This window comes from Ambystoma mexicanum, chromosome 14 (genome assembly GCF_040938575.1).
Source record: "Ambystoma mexicanum isolate Mex_15411 chromosome 14, UKY_AmexF1_1, whole genome shotgun sequence".
Classification (NCBI taxonomy): domain Eukaryota; kingdom Metazoa; phylum Chordata; class Amphibia; order Caudata; family Ambystomatidae; genus Ambystoma; species Ambystoma mexicanum.
In genome coordinates this window covers 205,584,669-205,607,302 of record NC_090940.1, presented here as the reverse complement: position 1 = coordinate 205,607,302, position 22,634 = coordinate 205,584,669, and the positions used below count along the sequence as shown (strand labels likewise).

Below are 22,634 nucleotides of genomic sequence, written 5' to 3'. Positions count from 1 at the left end.
TATCCCTAAATGTACAGGGGAAACACAGAGGCGGACAAGTGGAACAGCACCTCAATTAATGGGGAACAAGCCCAAAAGGCAGAAAAAAACATGGGTATTCCAAGCAATTCCAGATATATCACAAGCTGTCGCAGCAGCACCAGGAGCAGCTCCAAACAAGATTGTATGAGGCAGCGGCAAGAGCAAGAAAGGAGTCAAGAGGGCTGGGCAAGCTGGGAGAAGGGAATAGGCAAGGCAGGCAGAGAGCGGCAGAAAAAGAAGGGTCTGTAGAAAAGGAGGCAAATAGAGGAAAACTAGCATCTTACCCGATAGGAGAAAAACAGAGGGTTGCAGCGCAATGCGCCGAGAAATGACACTCTGCAACAAATCCTGACCAGCAGGCGCAATGTTGGAAATAAGCTAGACATGAGCTCTGTAGATAAAAAAAAGATGTGATGGAACTACTGTGATCCCTTCCTCATTCAGTGCCACATCAGTGAATTTCTGTTTATATGTTTTATATTTTCTTAGTGTATGCAACTTGACGTAGGCTGTTAAAGTGGTTTCCCTGTTTTGGGCCTTTTCTGCAGCTAATTGTATGTTATCATTGTTGAAATACACATTTTGTTTGACTAAAGATGAACTTGAAGTCTTATTGTTCCATGCGTAAGGAAACAGCTCCCTCTAGTGGTGATAATAGGGTAAGTGGGCATGACAGCTTCGGGCAAACATACATCAGGCTTTTTATTATATAGTATGATATTTCTATCAAAAGAAGACAAGACAATACAGACTTACAGCTTTTAAGATCCCTGTTGCATCTTGGGGGAGCCAAGCAGGATAGGCGACGTCATCATTCAGTATGGCCTCGAAGAGATCATCCTCATTCTCTGCTTCAAAGGGGGCGTGGCCACAAAGCATTTCAAAGAGCAGCACCCCCATGGCCCACCAGTCCACTGTGGCTCCGTACTGCATCTCCTTCAGGATCTGGGTGGGGGAGGTCAAATTTCATCATTTCTTACACCAATGTCGCAAGCGTTCACCAATTCATGCATTCAACCCTAGACTTTCATAGTGAATGCAAACTACAGTATCACCCAAATAAGATGTAAACAATCTGCAAATTACAATAAAACCAAATGTTGCATTTCACTGAATATTATGAATAGAAAATACATTTTAGCAAAATTAGCTGTGGTTATATGGGGTGAGCAAAAGGTTTTCACCCAAAAACAAGATCGTTAGATTTTGATAAAATGTTATGCTTCTTCCAAAAAAAGGAAACAAGTCTTTTAAACTAGTCTTGCCGCAAGAATGATGTAAACAAATTAATTTATTGTGATTATGAACGGATTATGGATTAAATAAAATGCACCTGTGCCATGATTAAAGCCACTTCTTTCTGTCTTTCTTATTTTGATTTAAAGTTATCATAATTTGACTGAAAAAATACAAAATCAATTTGTGATTCACAATCTCCTAATAAATCTCCCCCATTCTCACTGTGGCAAATCAGTTGATTTGTATTGACAAAGCAGAAATAATAATAATTTGCCTAGCCATATTTGTGAGCCTGCATGGGGTGTCACTAGTTTGGCTTTAGTTGATTAAACTATATCATTCCTTTCGTTCTGAGATAGCTAGTCACAATTTGGAGCAATTTTGCATTCTATTAAATATACCTTTTCAATAAGGTTTTCTATGTCCAACTGCTTTTGATTTCCAGACCAAAATGTATTTATTAAGATCGGTGGCTCAACCCAACGCCGATAAATGAAAAACCATAATTTCGAATTAATGGACTATGTAATGTGTCTCTGCTCATCTGGTCCACAGTGCCTTGAAGCAATATTAACGGTAGCACACATCCCAAAAATGCTATTACATTAACATGTTATACAGTAATTTGAGGAAGTGGAAAAATGTGTGCGTATTTCATCGTGGAGCATCTCTGGTAGGTCCCTCACTATAGTTACGTATTGCATCACTATGCAGTTGTCTGATTGCCATCAGTTGAAACACTTTAAGGGGCTTGCAGGGGGAACGGGAGCCGCAGTTTAGATTATGTATGGATTACATGGTGCGTGGTGGTTCACGCTGTAAAAAATAAAAATATAAGGATATACCAGCCAGTTAAATATTACTGGCAGCGTTAACACACCTGCCACATACAAGAAATAGTTCTGCCTGGTTTGCCTTCAAACAGTTGTGCAATTGTGGATGTGACAGCAGGTGATTAGGACACAATCCAAATGGCATTACAGAAATGTTGTGCTATTGTCAATGATATAAGGGCTGGATCACTTTGATACTGGTGTTACCAGGATGCTCCAACAGGTCATCTAGCTTGGCCTAGATCAAACTATTACAAGCCATGATCTTTTTGATATTGCTGAAACCACTGCCCAAAATGACCTAATGACTTAACATCGCAAGGACTATATGGCATCTGATTTGGTATGCCGATTGGATGGGTTTGTCTCAAGCTAATAGGCGTAATGTGCAAACATCCATAATGGACCCTTTTTAGAATCAACTAAGTGCTACTTTGGGGTGTGTCTTTTTAGGAGATTATGAGGAAGCATTGATTTCTTCCAAATTACACTGCCTTGCAACCTATTAATTGGCCTGAGGTAAGCCATGTATTTAGATCAGAATATTACCCTCTCGGCCATTCCTAACGTTAAACCTTTTACCTTCTTGCCCCTCTTTATTTTCGAAGTCGAAGGTATCATCAATAAAATCAAACCATCCAATTGTCGAGGTGATTGTGCCCTGCTCCCATTATCAAGGAAGCCTCTCACGATCTAGCTCCATTCATCACGGCCTTCATAAACTCATCATTCAAAACAGGTGTTGTCCCGGACAATCTTAAGGATGCCTGGGTCATCCCCCTTCTCAAAAAACCGCCCCTAGACCCCAGTATACCAACGAATTACAGACCTATCAGTAATCTCCCGTTTTTGCTCAAAATATTAGATCAAGCAGCCTACCTTCAGTTCCAGGAGTACCTCGAAGTCAACAATCTTCTTGGTCTGAGACAATCTGGCTTCCCCCCAAGGCACAGGACTGAAACAGCTCTGATTGACCTCAAAACTCAAATTGAGATTTTAAAAGACAACAGGAAATTAGCCTTGCTTTTATTACTTGATCTCTCAGCGGCATTCAATTTGGTCAATCACCAAATCTTGTGCCAGCACCTCACATCAGCCGCACACTTCTCTGACTGTGCTTGGATCAGTTCCTTCTTAAAGAATAGATCCATGCGGGTATTCTCCCCTTCAGCTTCTGCTGACCCGACTCCCATTCACTGTGGCGTCCCTCAGGGCTCTTGTGTGTCCCCTACACTTTATAATGTTTTTACCAAACCACTTTTTGATGTTCTTGACTATCTGGGTGTCTCATACACTAATTATGCTGATGACACCCAGATACCCATCCCCATCACGAGTGATTATACAGTGGACACTAAATCCTTGAACAATGTCTACATGGTCATTCAGGCTTGGATGGCCCAACATGACCTTTGCCTCAATGATGATAAGACGGAACTCCTCGTTCTGGGTTCCATTCAATGTCTTAATAAACTTGACCACTCCTTCAAGTCTTTCATCATTGACGGCAACGTCATCAAAGTCTCCAAGGACATAAAAACATTAGGAATTTCTCTTGACTCCACACTATCATTAACCAGACAAACTAATGCAAATAAACTGATCATGGCCTGCAGACCATTTCTGTCCACCCCCAACTGCATCATATTGGCCAGAACACTTATCATGTCTAAGATAGACTATTGCAGTGCCCTCTAGCTAGGGTCCAACATTAACAAACTACAAATTACAAACTACAAACTACAAATTACCCAGAACAATGCTATTAGAGCAGCATTAAACATTCCAAGAAACCAACACATCTCCGACCACAGAAGTCATCTTCATTGGTTGCCTGTCAAGCACAGAATCTCTCTGAAATCTCTTGCCTTGACGCACAAGTGCCTGGCCAATAAGGCCCCCTCCTACCTTTCCAAACGACTTACACTCCACACCTCTTCACGAACTTTGAGAGCGGCCCAAACTCACAGTCTCTCCCTTCCCAGATTCAAACTACAAAAAGCAGGGGGTGCTAGCTTCCCCGTCCCGGCCACTAAGTTATGGAACTCCCTCCCTAACGACATCAGAACTGAGCCCTCATTCCACTCTTTCAAGAACAAAACCAAATCATGGCTCTTCACACAAATCTGATATACTCGCTGTGCTAATTCTCACACGACCTGCGGTCCTGAGCCTTGAGTATATGACCTTTCTGCCTATCTTGTTTTACTGTATATATTGCCTGTAACTAACTTATGTTACCAGATGGTTTTTACCGTCTGTGTCTGTAACTTGGTAAGTTCGTAGCTCTGAGCTTGAGACCTTATGCCTTTGTGTTTACTGTACATAATGCTAATAGGTTCATACCAATATGTGTCTGTAAATTGGTTGAGCTCTGCCCCTTTCGCTACTGTATGTAACTGTAACTATGTTTTCCAAGATTATGCACCCAGTTGCCCTTGGGCCCGGTGCGCTTTATAAATAAATAAAACACAAACAAATATAAATATACATTTTGGTGTTTTTTTGTAAAAAGAATGGCATGATTAAAAACTGTTTTGTTGTGTGTTTTCATGATACAGGACTGATGGCCTTCGTAATGCAGATTAAAGTATCTGTGGTTGTTGGGAAGGGCATTGCTACAGACAACAGAGGAGGTTGTTCACGCCTGAAAAATTTCCAGAGACTTTTACTGTTTGAAAGGAAAGAAACGTGTTGGGTTGTCCCTTATCTTGTTTTTAACAACTGAATGTGACAATAGGGTTTTTATGTATGTTAGAGATCATGCAGAATTAATTACTACTGTTGAGCACTACTCTGTGTTTAGAATGCTTATATTGCTGGGTGTGTGTTTGTAATCCTTCTTTCTTTGTTGTCTAGTCAACCAATTCTTGATCCTTTTTTCGGAGGGATCAAAATTAGCACTGTGATGCACAAGCCACTTCTTTCTACATGAAAGGTTGATTCTTTCGGTTGCCTTGAACAAGATTGTATATGTATTATTGATGCTGCTAATAAAATGTATATTCTTTTATGATAATTGAAAATAAGAAAGTGATGTTGCCTTCTTAACTGGAACAGCGCCACGGTCTTGTATCATGAACACTGTTTGACACACATGAGCTCAAGGTCCAGTTGTTTAGTCAATCTGATTTGGTACTCGCATTAGCGTCAACAATGTATAGACCAGAAGTAAAATGACTGTTTCCCATAAAAGTATATTTGGAAGTATTAAGGGAAATTCTACCTACATTTCTTATCCGGTTATGCCCCAGTTATGGCCCTCAGGCAGGTTGCTTCTGTTACTCTACACAATCCCTAAATATACACATTTTATTTAGGCACTCGCGGCTCACATTGGATCAGCCTTCGGTTCACAAGATTGAATCACATGGCAGGGCCGACTAAGCCTTTCATCCTACCAAGGCCGACATTTTGAATACCATTATTTGCAGTAATAATAATCCTGACAGTGCTCAGAAGCGTGATGAATCCAGCATTAAGCGCTATACAAGACAGTTTTATATTTACATCATTTTTTGGGGTTTTATACCATGCTACATTGGGAGCTGGCCATTTCGAAATGCCAAACTCTTTTCGAGGCTTGGAAAGAAAGGCTATAGAAAGGTTGAAGGGCTACATTGGGAGCTGGCCATTTCGAAATGCCAAACTGTTTTGTTTTCGAGGCTTGGAAAGAAAGGCTATAGAAAGGTTGAAGGGCCGAGTACGTACAACGAGGCACACTTCTTAAAAACGTACACCACACTGTGCCCCATCCCCTCCAAATGTTCATATTTCAGACACTGGTGCCGGTTTATAGTGAAAGGGTCGAATGCATTGTTTCGAAATGCAATAGTTTCGAAGGTAAAGGACAAGAAATAAAATTCGAATGCTGTTTTTTGGGGGGTGGGGCCCAAACCTCTTTTTTTGGGGAAAAAACTATTTTTCCTATACGAAAGCCACAAAAAAAAACATTTAAAAAAGGCATTCAAATTTTTTGTTTTCGGTCCTTTTGTTTCTAAACTATTGCATTTCGAAACAATGTATTCGAATCTTTTACTGGACACCCTGGTGCCATTAAGACAAAATGTATCTGCAAAGGTAATGCTTTTCAGCAGTGCACACCATACTTCAAGTGGCAATACATCACCACTGAGTTTTATAGTTTATAATTTGACTATTTTCTTGTTGCTAGATTTTTTTTATATCTCTCTAACATGAAAGAAAGAACGAACGTAAATTACCGTTTACACATTGGGAGGTCTCCAGGCAGTGCTTTATGTGAAGTGCTAAATTTAGCGGGGAGCTCTCCTTAGGGAGCAGGGCCCAAGTATGGGTGCAATTAGGCCATGCCCCCTTGCGAGAGCCCACCCTCGCAGCCCTTACATTCAAGGAGCTGCATGGTTAAAGGGTTGCCTGTGGCGGTCGGTGGCCCCCCTGCAGGCAAGTCTTTAACCACACAGCTCCTTGAGTGAAAGGTCTGCCTGCTCTGTGTTGCCTTTTTATTCAGAAACAGGAGGCAGGCTCCTGTTTCTTAGTATAAAGCTATCACGCAGCAGGCAGCCCATTCAGCCCAAGCGATGCACGCTAAAGGGCTGACTGCAGATATCAGCACTTCGGAAGCGGTAATGGCTTTTCTTTTTTCTAACCTGAAGTGCTGACACCTACAGGCAGTCCTTTAACTGTGCAGCACTGCAGCTAACAGGCTGCCTGAGGGGTCGGCGTGGCTGGGGCTACTCTGGGTTGAGCCTCAGCAGGGCTCTGGCTTGGGAGCCCTTTTTGGAGACTGCCAGGGCTCTGCCCCGACTAGCACCGACCCATGTAAAGCCCTGTCTCCATGCATAGCTTTGATGATATGCACGCATCAAAGGGTTCCCTTTTTAGCAGAGGCCATCAGGTTGTCATCTCTTGCCAGACACCCAGGCGCAAAGGATAATATATGAGGTTCCCACTTGTATGTGAGGGAGAGCTGGCCAAAATGTGGCATTTGAATGGCAAGACGTTTAACCCTAGCTGCAGAAGGGGAAGGGAGCTAGTACTGAGAGTGCAGAGAGGCTCAGCTCCCAGACATGCCACGTTTCTAAGACCACCAATGAGCCAGATTCCAGCATTCTGGGATGTGTGTCATTTGTGAAAGCTCAGGTTTGGCAGCCATCCCATGAAGGTCAGTACAGATTTTGGCAGCCTCTTTTCATGGGCTGTGTAGGTAGTATGGCAAGAAAGTTGCACAATTCAAACAGGAGGCACATTCAGGTGGAACACACAAGACTGAATTGCAACTCCCAAGGCCCACATGCTGAGTAGGAAAAGTGTTACAATCTCAACGCGTCATACAAATGTGAACCCCTAAACTTTCCAGTCTGGGTTAGGCTTTCTGCCACATCCAACCAAGTCATATCGCAACATATGCCCCAGATTGGCCAAGAGCCCTCAATTGTTCCAAGTGAGGCCATGCTTGCTGCACTGAATAAAAATCATCCGCACCATGGTCTTAGTTGGTGGCAGCAACATGACATGGTACGGTGCAGAATGATATGGCAATCACAATCCCGCTTGTTATAGTGACATTGCTTCCACAGTGTCACTGTCATGTCAATCGTGTTTACTACAATACAATTATATTTCAGCCTCCCATCATTTAGTACCATGACCTTTAGTATTAAAACAGTGTAATACAGTGCCTAGAATTGAGAGGAATCTAGAAGCACTATACACAAAGATGGCATTATCATCATTGTTAACAATATTGCTATGGTGGTTATACGTGTGGCACTTGAGGTGGCAGCACATATTAAAGAATATGAATGACATTACCCCCAATAAAGCAAGGCTGTGTCTGGTTGCATCTATTACACATTTTGAAGGCTCTTCAAGACCCCAGTGGGCAGAGGTACAGGATTCAGCAGAACAGTTCAGTGCCCTTAGTTCACTGGTTAGGCACATGACCATCATTGATAATGAGAGAATCATCCAGGCTTAACCAACCCTTACAGTGACTCCAGGAGAAAGCTTAACATGTCAATAGTTTGCCTCAGGCACACACCCTGGCTTGCTGTTCCAGCTTAAAAAATATAATCTCTGAACTGCTTCAGGATAATAACCTTTCTAACAAGAAGCCCTGGAGGAGAAAGTGACAGTATTCATGAACATGTGCACCCATCAATTTCAAATTCAAATCATAATCATAAATGAGAGCAAGCTGGAGTCCTGGTGTAACAAGCATGTGCAACACAAGGAACTGTGGCCGGGAATGCCCGTGGCCAATTCTTCTCCATGTATCCGTGCTATATTTCATAACACCACGTCTACTTCAAAAACTCAAAGGCCTGATGATGAACCACATCACACCAGTAAACACGAGGTGGATTAACAGAGACGTTTGATTTCTGTTACTGCTCTAGAAGGTCGACACCTCCCAAAGGAGATTTTAATCAAAGAACAATTGCTTTGCGTTGACAATGTGATTCCACAAACCTTTGAGAAAACAAAGAAATTCAGAATCCGTGGCCTGCGTGGGGGTGGATGAATACAGCAAATAATGTTTTACTTGACATTTTGTTGTGAATTAAGTAACTTATGAGAATTTGTTGTGTATATATATATATATATATATATATATATACTCTCTCTCTCGCTCTCTCAAACGGTTATTCTGTATTAAATGGTCTTGTCATATTAGTTTTTGGGTAGATTTTCTTTTGACCTTAATGATAGTACTGCCAGTTGCCGTCATATCTTTGATAAATAGCTTGTGCTACTTATAAGTTTAATAACACATCAATATTTAGTCGTATTGGCATGCTATGTTTATGCTATATTTTTTTACTGCTTTCACTTATAACCAGGAGTCAAATTCTTAATTTTAAGTGGCTAATGTATCCTGTACCTCTGGCGCGATGTAATCAGGCGTGCCACAAAACGTTGTGGTGGTCTTTCCGTCATGGATTCCTTCTTTACACATTCCAAAATCCGCCAGCTTGCAATGTCCATCGCTATCGAGCAACACATTGTCCAGTTTAAGATCCCTGAAAAAGAAAATAGAAATATTCTTAGCTCACTTCAAGGTTTTTAACCTGAGGCACACTGCATCAACAATCTCAAAAAAAAAAAACATTTGTGCTAAATTGGGGAACGCATAGGTGAAGTGCGAGTGCCTGACATTTCCGAATGATCGAAGCATAAAGACATGTTATACAAAAAAGGTAGCAGGCGCCCCTCTCTCGAAAGAACAAGGCATGATAACCTGTTCAGTGGTTATTAACCACATTGAGAGTTCGCAGCCATTGCTTTTTGCTCACTGTACCTTCACAGATGGGAAATAGCCATTTGCATATCATAAAGACGTGTTATCCTGCTTCGTGTTTCTGCCCTCACTTTAATGGCCAACACTTTTCTGGCCAAGCCATCATCTTGCTCCTTCAGTCTTTGTCCCCAATGTTAATACCCTCAAAGGTTTTCTGCGAATAGATTTTATTTTGCTCAGGAATATCCTTGGACTGCTGCATAAATCTTGATGTATGGACTACTTTGGATGGCCTGAGTGAGACAGTAGTACCTCTAGGTCTTTTCCTTACATTTCTCATGATTAGGGTTAGTTAGAAACGGATCTATGTGATCACTGCGACCTTCGTAATTACGACGGCAGAAAATGCTGATTATATTATTTATTATATAACCCCCTTTACACCACATACATATGCGGGGGGACACCCCCGCAGCCCCCGATATTACTAAAATATCACATACCCTCCACATATGGTGTTAAAAAAAATAGTCTGACATTTCGGCCGTCGCAATTATGAGGACATTTTGGGGCGTAAACGAATAGTAAACTCTAAACGCACACATGAAACTGAAGCTCAACAAAATACCCAGATGTACAGGAAATGTGGTACCAATGACATTTTATCCAGAACACTGAGCTTGGGTTTGGTAATTCTCTCCCGGTTTACTCTCCATCTTTGTTTGTAGGGTAAATGGATATCATCATATCAAGGAAAATTCATGGGGAAAAGATTAGTCTTGAATTCTGCTAAACCAACATTGATTCTGGACATGTCTAATATTCAGTGACATCGACCACACAATTTCTGGGGCAACATTTCAGCAGATAACCCTGGGGATTATCTAGAATAAAAGAAGCCTAGGTGTACAAGGAAAGTCAATCACTCCATTGATCTTAAGGCATGTGCGCACACCCCAGATGGACCACTCTGGCAGGCAGGATGGCCAGCCCAAGTCCCTCAAGAAATATAAGGACACTCAGGTCAAACCAAATCAGACGGGGAAAAATGTTCTTCTGCAGTTATATCTCAATTTGGCTACCCCAATCTACGGTGGCCTAGTTTCCCAAGACATGGAACTTCATGCTACAAGACCATACAAAGCGCCACATCCCTCTTATTACCTGTATATTAGAAAGTCAATCACATTTCCTTCATTTTTTTTAACTTAAAATTAAATTGGTACTGTTGGGTTCTTCTTGATCCACGAACTAGCACATTTTATATATAAATTTATTTTAAAATATATTTTATATATGTCACAGATATGCCACAGCGACCGAGCGTAGCGAGAGAGCCTGCACCAATAATGAAGGGTTTGGGGGTCTCCCCCCTTGGATTTTTGTTTACATAATGGGTTAAAATGGTACATTTAAGAGCTGACTTTTTAGAAAGATTGGGTAAAAAGACAAACAGTCTGCAATTGGATTTGTAGGGTAAGGTATGAAAAAATCCAATAGATGCAAGTTACCAACAGTGCACAGGAGCATTTCTCCAACCAATTTACATGATGCGTTTTTGCACAATATGTGCCAGTATAAAAATTTGGTTGTGCCCATTCATTTCCACGCTGACTGCACCATTATACCCATATAAGAGCACACTCATGTTTGCTGTACGCATGCCAGTAATGATACTATAAAAAAACATGTCCAATATATGGCAGTAACCCCACTTAAGAACATTCTCCAGTTGGTTTTACCATTAAAATTGCATGCCAAAGTATGAAAACATGTCCAAACTGGCTGTACTAAAATGCCAGTTGAGCTACATAATAACACTGATCATGCAACACAAAACGTCATACCGCAATAAGAAATGGCTAGACTGGCTGCATTAAAATGCAGTCTAGCTACATAATAATGCTCATCATGCTTGCTTTATCAACCATGGCCAGTACAAAATGCCATGCCGGCTCCATGGTGCGCTAGTGCCTTGAACTCAGACAATCAACAAATAATGATGAATGTGATTATGTGTGACTGCCAGGCACTGAGGGGCCCAGGGGGCAGACGTGTCAGGAGCTGGAGTCCCAGGGTACAGCCATGGCATTTTATATTGGACGTAGATGCCAAGGAAAAACTGCCCGATGCCCCTAGCACCTCACAGGCACACATTAATTATGTGCGTGCGAGGTGGGCTTAGTCATGGTATTTTTTATTAGATGCCCATTAATAAATGGCACTCCTTCCCTCATTGCCGTCCAGCGCCTCACATGCACATCAATTGTGTGTACATGTGAGGTGCTGGGAGGCTTAGGGGTCAGGCTTGACATTGCATGTGATGCACTAGAAATCAGAGCGGACTGGGCTGGCATTTTTTTTAATGGGACTACCCAGTAAAAAATGCCATGCCTGTGCCCTGAGCCCCAATGCCTCACACAATGAATGTGGTTGTGTGTATGCAAGGTGCTGGGGGGCACTGGGGTCAGGCATGTTTTTTACTGGACATCTAACATAGATGCCCAGAAAAGCAAATGACACGCTTATCCCCTGGGTTCCGAGCACCTCACACATGCACACAATCAACATGGCTATGTGTGTATGCCAGGCAATGGGCGTCCAGGGGGCAGGGGACGGTATTTTATACTGGACATCTATCATAGATGTCCAGTAAAAAAAAATACCATGCCTGTCCCCTGAGCCCCACAGCAGCAAACACACACACACACACACGATCAACATGATTATTTGTGTATGCGAGGTGCTGGGGTGCCAAGTGGGCAGGCATGGTAGTTTTGACTACACATATATGATAGATGTCCAGTAAAAAATGCCACCCCTGTTGACTGGGCCCAACAGCACCAAACACACACACACAATTGACGTGATTATTTATTTTGAATATTATTATTATTATTATTTTGTTTAGATTTTTTTCTCCCTATTGCCGACATGGAAAGGGAGAAGGGACTACACGTAGTCCCTTCTCCATGTTCCTTGCAGACATTTATTTCTTTTTTTCAGTTGCAAAAAGCAGACAGCGTCTTGAAACTGAATAAAAGATTATTAGTACTCTGGTCTTTCGCATGCTAGAGTACTAATAGCTGTATGCCCCGCGCTGGGCGTTGGGGAGACATTACCTCTTCAGGTTAATGCCCCGGGGCAGCGTTAATTCCAGAGCAGGCATTACCTGAAGCAGTAATGCCGCCCCACCCCGATCGGGGCTTATTGCTTAAATAACTTAACTTATGACTTATAAACATGTCGCATCACAGCATGAAACAGAACCTGTTTCTTTGTGGCTGTTGTGCAGTCTAAGTAGGCCTTAAAAATATCATCACATACATGTGTCAATTATTCACGGATTACAGACTGGAAATCCCATGGGTGCACGTGTAACTAATGATATTTTTTATGAATAAGCAGGTCCTGTCTTCGCTTATGACCACATGTCTGCATAATGAACATCTGGTGCAAACAACTCATGTAATTCCTTGATTTTGTGAATCCGCACCATGAGGCATACCCACAAGAATTATGGTGGCCTTTTTTTTCCACAAACCAGATATACTTCACCCCCTACAACAACAACATCCATGGTGACACAGGTTCTCTCTCATCCCATACAATAACCGCATAACACGCCCAGCGTGACTCCTGAGGATTTATGCTTTTGTTGTATGGGTTGAGCCTATTGGGTAAAGCTGGAGCCAATTCAGAGAAGCCTCGCGCAAGCACCACCATTCATTCTGGAAGGTTCTGAAGATGGTTCCCGAAATACCTATAGCTACTTGCTGGTAGATGTAATAAGAATTACCCCGCAGGATTACAGGCAGCATCCCTACAGTTCTACACCAGCTGTTCCAGTGGTCTTTGTACACCATACACATAGCCCTATAGGAAGACATAGAAATTACTTTATTTTTAATTTCATTTAAAGCGCAGAAACTTTTACCAAAAGGCCATCATGTGAGCGAAGGAATGGGGCTCTTAAAAATGCTAGTCAACGTCTCCCCGCAACAATAAAAGTCCATGCTATATGCAGCGTCTGATGATTTTGTGGTGGGCATTTCAGAGATTGCCATAAACACCTTACAAGCCACTGTTCCCTGTCAATTACAAAAATAGGTGTGGTCTTATTAAAACAAGAAACTCAGTAATAAAAGAACCTCTCTAACATCTAAAAGAAAGACTGTAAACTAATTAGGTGGCTTTATGGGTTCACTTCTTAGCCTGGCTATCCCTTTAATCGGAAGACCTTTAGGTGCCAACTAATGGCGTTTTCCCAAAAATGTTTCACATGCCCTGCCAAGATCTGGTGCAATAGGGGGCCTAAAACCCCAAAACTGTGATATTAGAAAGATAGACTCCAAAAGGAAAGAACTTCAAAACAGACAATTGTAATGATCAGTTGTTTCAAAATAACAAACTTACTTTTGGCAAGAAAAAATAAAAACGAACCCTCTATATACACACCAGTTTCAGAACTGAAAAAAACACAGTTCTCTGCAGAAACATTACCAAGTAGAGATCCCATTGCTGAAGAGGTTTTGGGGTCTATGAATCAATGTCACAGAAGATCATCACTGAAGGGCTCTTACTCAGTAAAATGGGCATTGCCATTGATGAAGTTATAGCTAATTGGAAAGCAACAGTTTCTCTACAAGGGACACACTTTCTTCTTTATATATAAAGCTGAATGTATGTATGTGTGTATGTTTGTCCGGCTATACAAATCCACACTGTTGAACACACATCTACCAAATGTTGCATGGATTCCTCTTTTGTATGAGGCAAGATCGTAGTCTATGTTTGGATGCAAAAATATGATATGCAAAAAAAAAATGTGTATGTGTGTGTGTATGTTTGTCTGGCTGAACAAATCCACACCGTTGAACCCACTGTTACAAAATGTCGCATGGATTCCTCATTTGCCGTGGGCAAGATTGTAGTTATGTTTGGATGCAAAAAATGTACTCAGTAGACACCCTCATTTACTGATGCTCACTCTGATTCATTACAGTAGGTACTAGAAGGAGGCACAATAAGGAAAGGTGTCTGAAGCAAAATGGTCTTTATGTTGGTTATTCCTTTAAAATGTATTACTACTGTATGCAGTTCTGAAGTGTTTATTAAAGAAATTTTAAAGGGAATTAAAAAATATATATTTAACTTTTTTTTATCACACCACTCCAAATATGGGAAATGGCAAGGTTACAGTTTACAGCACAATCAGTCAATCTTTCTTGGGAGATTTTCTCAAGTGTGCTGAAGCCATTGAGTGACAGAAACATGCCGCACAAAAAACAAACATGACTTGGAAAAGCGCAATCTGATGAAAAGCGAAAAACAATATCAAGAGCTTTTGAAACACAACAGCAAACAGCAGCACGACCTGCCGACCAGAGGACAAGAGCAACTTTCTCCAGGGCAAACGAGATGCCAGAGCAAACTGAAGCACAACTTGCTGACATGAGGACAAGAGCAACATCCTCCAGGGCACATGAGACACCACTCGATCAGGAGACGGGCAACGTTGAGTACCCCAGCTAGTAAAGGATAAAATGTGTATCCTCTAATCCACCGCATAACACACACTCACATGCAAATGTGTGCCAACAAAATGCATGAGGTTATGAACTTTACATGCAGTTCGTGGCAGGGATAAACGTTCCTTCAACTTGTTTGGGTATGGCCACAGAGAATTATTAGACTGCTTGAAATATTGTGGATCAAAGCCCTTCTTTACGTCAGGAGCTTATATCATCTATGCTGTTTCATCCACATTCAAAGACATGGACATCTCCTCTGTTTCCACAAATGGCTGCATTAAGGTAATGACACCCTAATGCTGGCACCTCATAAAAAAGGACATTATGAAATGACATCGTGACTACCTCTTTAAAATACACTATACACTTTAGGAGGATACAGAATGTAAGTTTTATTTATTTTAGGGACTTTTTTGTATGCCACGATGAGTTTTGTAAATAAAAAAAAATGCTTTTTGATTTCTGCAAAGCATAATACACAGAGAAATAAAAACGATTTTCTTGTACTTTTCACAGTCTCAATCTCCGTTCATTTTAAAGCTGGGTATTGTATAAATAATTGCCACGAGGAGTTGAGCACATGCTTTACATGCCCAGGCATTTAAAGCTTACTTGAGACTCTATGGTCAATAAAATATACCATAGCCAGTATGGTTTTCACAGTGATGCGGGGCGTGCCCGAAAGGGCATGTCACAAAACTCTGTCTGCTAGTGTCCAAGCTACCGTCACGTCTGGACGGGATACCCGAATCATGGGTCATAGAGAATGAGGTGGGACGTCCGGGTTAGGGTACATTGAAGGTGGGGATGTGACTTCCGGGTCATGGGTCATATGGGATGGGACTTCAAGGTCCTGGGTCACGAGGGTGGGGCTGGATTACAAATTCACTGCCATTTATGTCTGCCCAGTTTATGGCTTCCTCATTTTGACCCAGACCAAGCTGCTGTGGTAACAGTGAAATATTTACAAAGGGTGTTCGTGTTCTTTTCCTTCAGATTTGGAGCACACAGCTCCAGCAGGTGTTAAGCCTTACACGCCATTGTATACAGCTCAAGAGAAGTGAGTGGAGCTATGGAGGGATGATGGCGTTTCACTTGCCGGTATATATGATATGATATTGTATTTGTATCACGCTCGTACACAAGTGTTTCAGAGCGCGACTAGGAAAGGGAGGGGAACAAGGGAGAACACAGCACAACATAAAAACGATTTTACAAGGCCCATTGACATTCAGAACGTGCAAGTGCATGGGGAAGGGAAAAGGGAAAAAGTGCACGGAAGGGGGAGAGTGGAAAGTGCAGAGCCGAGGAGCGCAGATAAATAAAATAAATAAATATAGATGTGACCAATACAGCGATTAATATCAGGGTTGATTGGGCGGGTTTATTTTTTTACTATAGCAAAGACTCTTGCACTCAAAGGGCAAAGATGTTTCCAACACTAGACAACCACGGCAGCCATGGAACTAAGGAAGGGAATTCTTCATACTTAAGTGCCACCTCTTTCTATCTACGTGGCAGAAGTGCTGTAACGGCTATGGCTGAGGAGCAGAGAAAGACTAAAGGTCTGAGCCAGGTTGGGTTCTTAACAAGGTTTCCAGGTCTTTGCTGGTATTAACAGCTATGTTGGGTTAATGGGATAAATGCACCCACGCCAAAACCCAAGTGCCAGTTTGTGTGTGTGGGAATCACGGTTGCATCTTGAAAGCAACACAATCGAAGCATAAAACATATTCCTCAAAGAAAGCAATCTGTCACGGCCACCCCAGACATAACAAGCATTGGCAATGCCAACAGTTTGGGGTTTTGCGCAGGCACACCTGTAGTGGTATTAACTGCCCATTGATGGTAGTAGGTGCAAAATGGAGCAAGTACATTGGCATCTAATAGCAGTGCCTGGGAAATGCCTAATACACAAGCCAAAACTATTGGCTTTGCCAAGGCTTGTTATTAAAAGGACTTTAGTGAAGGACACGCATAATGCATATAAATCGAGTGACTGGAGGCAGACCTGCTTAAGACATTTTTGTTACAACAGTAGCATGTTTACAACTCCAATTAAGTCATTTACTCTCAGAAGACCGATTTGAAAAAAACGCTGACATGCACTTTGAGTGCAAAGTTTGACAGTAAGGCCTGAATAAAGCCCCGTCGAAAGAGTTCCCATGAGGTGGTGTTTTGGGCGGGGCAGGAAATGGGTGGGAATGACCATAGGGATTAGCATGACCATGGACAGTCAATGGGTGGGCAAATTACCATACAACACAAAAAACGTTGTGTCTCTCCTCATATGCATTTCTCCCTATCTGTACACTAATGCAATAGTTTCGGCTTATAGGTGGCGCTTAACTGAAACCCAAACTAAAATGGATCTCCCATTAATGAAGTGAGTTGAAACAAGGAGGATCCATGATAAAAGGCACGTTTATACGGTCAGAAGATGCAACACGGTCCTTGAGTTGCTCGAAAATGCCAAACACATTGGCAGGTATTGAGGAATTCAGAGTAACCTGATTGGCTAAAATGCACTTCGTGGGTGATTATTTACAATAGTGGACACCTGCTTACAATAAAATGTGTCAGTCATTGAAGTTGTGCTCTTATTGCTGTGCCCAAATTCCCATGTTGCCAGAGGTGTTGCTAGGGGGTGGGGCTGAAGGGGCTAAAGTCCCGGGTCTTTTGGTTGTAGCCCCGGATAGAAGCTCAGGGGTTACAACCAAAAAGGCTAGCAACAGCCCAGACCTGACAGTGCCAAAATGAGCATAGCCCCAGATCTTTTCCAGACCTAGCAACACCCCTGCATGTTGCCATGGGCCTTATCTGTAATTGGATATTCATTCCTGTTGTAAAGGCACTGTATTGATATCATGCTCATCGAGACAAAGCTGCTGTATAGCGCTGAAAATTTACAGAGGAAACTGAAGGACAAAAATGGGAGGTTTCAAGCCACAGAAGAGTGGAAGAGGAATTGTTCATAACGGTTTAGTACCTCAGGAATTCTGATTCCAAGCAGAGATCGAAAGAGGCAATGGTGCAGATTAAAAAGAAATCCCAATTTACATGCACCAAGGGCACATAAGTCAGGAAAAGGCCCCAATTCTGTCGGTGACATAGGTCCTAAAAGTGAATCTGCCACTGGAATTTGGAAATGGCAGATCTGTGCCGTCCCCAGATTTGTGTGGGCTGTCCGATTCCCAGGCACATCTCTAATTCTATGTCAAGACCAGAGGCTACAAATCCTCACAAGTCCCCTGCATCTTGCATCATTTAGTCCTGAGGCCCCTCATATCCCCCTATCTGAAGTAAGAGTCCCTTTACATCTCACCGGGTCCTTTCCTCTTTCTTTTTGCTGCTCTCGCAGCAATAAATTGAGGGCGGAACCTCTGTATACATTGTCTTATTTTACCTTGTTGCCCGAATATGAGCGCGATTGTATGCATATATTGAGTAACTTGCCTTAAACCAGCAATGTTTTGTCCTCGTGGGTAGTCACTTAGAAGGTGCACGTGAAGTATTTACAAGAGCGCAAATCAACGCTAGTTCTGTTACCCTTAAACAGCCGTCTAAGGCGGAGTCGGAACCCGAGCCGTGAGCGAATTCGTCCACCCTCTGCAGCAGGTCCTGCTCTCACCACTCTTAGAATAGAGCGTTGGGCCGGCAGGCGCTAGGACCGTAGAGCTGCTGCTGCCATTACGCATCCGTGGGAGAGAGTGGGCTAGCCCAGGGCTGCGTGAAGCATCACTTCCGACTCTGCAGCATATTGTGAAATGGATCGTGAGACAGCGCGCAGCTTCTGCATTTCAGAAACCTCATCCTAAGAAGACGTTTTTCACTTGCAGCAGAGAAGGACAACATTACTGACGAAGCGCCCACATTCAGAGATTACAGTATATCAAAAATAAAATAAGACCAGAGCTGATGACCTTACAGCAGCTTGCCTAGTTCAGCACAGAGATTGACACTACCAATTCACAACGGTGGCAGGACACAGTACCTGGCCTCCCTGGTTTTGTGTCACCATCATGGCATCTAAAAGCACTTCCCCTGAATGGAGTGAGGAGGAATGGGCCGAAGACATGTCAGTAGAAGAAGACAAGGACCTCTCCCTTAGTCTCAAAAAGTTCCTGGGGGACTCCCTAGCAGTAGCAGTATCCCAGGGAGTCCAGCCCCTTACAGAACGCCTAGAAGTTCTGGTAGTCATGCTAGCCGATAAGGGTGCAAAAGAGTGAGTGCACAGGAAAAGAAGGGCAGATAGCCCAGGCGAAGGTACATCAGCTAGACACCACTACACCAGGGTTAAACATATGTGGAGTAAAAAGGCCCAGAAGAGCCCGCATTCTTCTACCCCCTTGAGCCAAATAGAAGGGGATAACAATGTGCACTGTGAGGTGGTCGACCCCTTTGATAAGCTGAAGAACGCATTTATGCAGAAGTCGACAGTGCCACGCCACCTACCATAGGGGAAGGGGTGACTACCATAGTGGAAGATACAGCGGATATTCGCCTGACGAAGAAGAGGAAGGTGAAGACGAGGAGGTACTCCTAGAGACCCCTAGGAAACACGCTAATAAGACCCACCCCATACTTGAGGATGACAATACGGGTGACATGTTCGACCCAGATGCTATTAGATACCCCAAGTCTACAGAGTGGGTACCATCACTCAGAGTGGTGCTGTATATAGCGGAACACATCAGGAAATCTCTAGATAGAGAGGTGCGCCTCTGCATGAGAGCGGAGTGCCCCGGACCAGAACTACCCGGCAAGGTCACAGACATCCCAGATCTGGACCCCAAAATGGTGACCTTTGCCACCAAGACCTCCAGAGACGTTCAGAAAGGGGTAGATTGTGCTTGGAAGGCCTGCCAGGACAAGGTGTTGGATCTGGTGGGCCCTTTAACGAAAATAATGGACCTGACCGAGAGGGCCAGGGATACAAGGGAGTCAGTGTACCCATAAGCTCTAGGAAGCTGGGCTCAACGCACAGTCTGCCTTCTGGGCAACGGCAACTGTGCCTTTTCATCTGAGAGGCAAAGAGTACTCTTGCTGAAAATAGATAGCAAACTCAGTAACCAAACCACTTATGAAGCAGGGGATACTGCGAAGAGCATGTTGTTTGGAGACGTCTTCGCTAAAGAAATGTCCCCGCTCGTCGAGACGTACACCATGTTGGGAGAAAGTGCAAAGCTCCAAAAGGAAAATATTTCCAGGGTGAGTTTTTGATGGGGCAGGGCGACACGAGCCCGATAACCAGATTGCTTCAATATGCAGAGGAGGTCTTGGGGGTCGTGAGCCCCATACTGGGAAAACAGGCAGCAAGACAACTTCTTCCTGACAAGAACCCAGCATCCCAGAGGACGCAGAGGAAGAGGCACCTACAGACAGCGGTAAGTGCACAGTGTACAAAGATGCCAATGATCAGGGGCAGGACTCTATTGTTTTTGGACAATTGGCGAGACCTGTCAAGCAATGCCTGGGTGTTTCAAGCGATAGCAGGACTATGTCTAGAGTTTCCAGACACGCCCGTCCAACAGTCGTAACCCCAGTCAATATACATGGCGAAAGGGGATTGGGAACTGTTACAGGTAGAGCTGCGCAGCCTAGCTGACAAAGGGGCGCTAGAGCTCAACATGCAGGGAGGCCCAAGCTTCTTCAGCAATATGTTCCTGGTTCACAGGAAATCGAAAGTGAGACCAGTGATCAATCCGAAAGGTCTGAATGAATGGCTGACTTACAGGCATTTCAAGATGGAGGGGATTCATCTCCTCCGAGACCTACTCCGAGGAGGAGACTGGCTAGCAAGACTAGATCTCAGAGACAGCTATCCAACTGTGCCAAAAGCACCGGAAGATCAGAAATGTCTCTGTTTCCGTTGGAAAACAGAAGTGTTTAAATTCAAGTGTCTCCCGGTCGGACTAGCGTTGGCCCCCCGGGCCTTTACCAAGATTATGAGGCCAGTAGCAGCAGCCATCAGGATCATCATCTACATAGACGATATCCTCATCCTAGTGCAGGAGAGTGCCGTGCTACAGGGACAGGCGCACTGGGTCTATGCGCCGATTACCTCACTCGGCTTCCTGATAAACATAGCAAAGTCGAAACTACAGCCCAAGAAGAGGATGGAATTCTTGGAGTTCGTAATAGACACCAAAAAGGCCACGCTCAATATGCCCACTCACAAGCTCAAAGCCATCAAGCAGGAACTACGGTCAGTGATCAGGTAGAAGAATATTTCACTTCGCAATCTAGCCAGGGTAGTTGCTCGCAATCTGCTAGCAGCATCGATACAGCTGATATTTCTCGGGCCATTGCATTATAAGGCCCTACAGAGACTCAAGAACAGACACCTTCAAGGAGGTGTGGGATACCAGCAGATAGTTACTCTAGACAAAGATGCGATAGCTGAGCTAGAATGGTGGCTGCAGTATATGGAAGCATGTAACAGTCGTGCTATTTTCGGCGATGTCCCAGATCTAATCATAGTGTCGGACGCGAGCAGAGACAGCTGGGGAGCAAGATGCGGCAAGTGATCTGAGGGAGAATTTCAATTACACATCAATTGTCTAGAATTACTAGCGGGCTCATTTGCAGTACAAGCTTTTTCCAAGGACAGAGCCAATTGTTGTATCCTGCTGAAGATGGACAACAACTCAGCAATCCAGTACATAAACCGGATGGGAGGAACAAAGTTGAAGATGCTAGCTGAGCTGGCGAAGGACTTTGGCATCACTGCTTAGAACGGAACTTAGTAGTGACAGTGGAGTATCTGCCAGGGGAGGAGAACGTCATGGCGGATTGGAATACGCACTACCTCATGGACTCCAGTGACTGGAAACTGCATCCAGCAGTATTCGCTCAAATACAAGAGATCTGGGGTCCTCTTAACACCTATTTCTTTGCATCCAGATTAAATGCACAGACGCTCAACTACTTCAGCTGGAGGATGGATCTGGGAGCAAGGGGATGGATGCCTTCCTTTACAGCTGGGCCGGAGCAGTCCATTACGCTTCATCCCCCATTTATCATGACGACGAGAGTACCAGAAAAAGTCTGGAGGGACAGAGCGGCATTAGTGATAGTGGCCCCGTTGTGGAAGTCCCAAGTCTCATTTCCAGAAGTGATGGAACTATTCACGGATTATCTGAGCAAGGATGATTCCATGCAGGCAGGACCTACTGCGCAGTCTGACTGGCCAAGCCCACCCGCTGATCGACAAGGGGTGCCTGCAGTTAATAGCTTGCAGAGTTTCGGGAAAAGAGGTGAGCTACCAGGGATTTCGCAGCTCACTGCTGACTTCATCAGGGACACTTGGGCGTCTTCAACCCTTGGGAGCTATGGCGCCACATGGAACATATGAGAAAGCTGGTGCGTAGAACAAGGTGTTCATCCCGTTTCGTCACCAGTAGTGCACGTTTTGAATTTTCTGGCTGATCGCTTTTGCGACGGATGTGCGTTTAGGACTCTTGGGGTTTAAATGCCAGCTATTTAAGCCGGGCATGACAGAGTGTACGGTAAGCCTATTGAGGAGCACCCTACAGTTGTAAGACACCTGAGGGGGGCAAGATTATGTAAGTCTCCCGCACCGAAGTACAGAGTATTATGGGACGTAAGAGAAGTTTTTTGCTTATTTTTGAGCTGGCCCAACAATGGTTTGCTGAGCATAACTCGATTATCCAGGAAGCTGGCCATGCTACTCTGCCTACTAGAGTGTAGGAGAGTTTCCGATGTGAAAGTGCTAGAAATTGACAGAAAAATATTTTAGCGTTCTGCACCACCAAACGTATT

At 43.5% G+C, this 22,634-nt stretch overlaps 1 protein-coding gene across 1 annotated transcript in view; it reads right to left on the bottom strand.

Annotated features, from left to right (window-relative positions):
• Positions 1 to 22,634, bottom strand: part of PRKCH (protein kinase C eta) — an 895,425-nt gene that overhangs the window by 121,812 nt on the left and 750,979 nt on the right. The window contains exons 11-12 of the mRNA XM_069638927.1: positions 8,959 to 9,097; positions 778 to 966 (exon numbers count right to left, since the gene is read on the bottom strand). Coding sequence (XP_069495028.1) covers positions 778 to 966; positions 8,959 to 9,097 — 328 coding nt within the window. The remainder of the gene's footprint in view (positions 1 to 777; positions 967 to 8,958; positions 9,098 to 22,634) is intronic.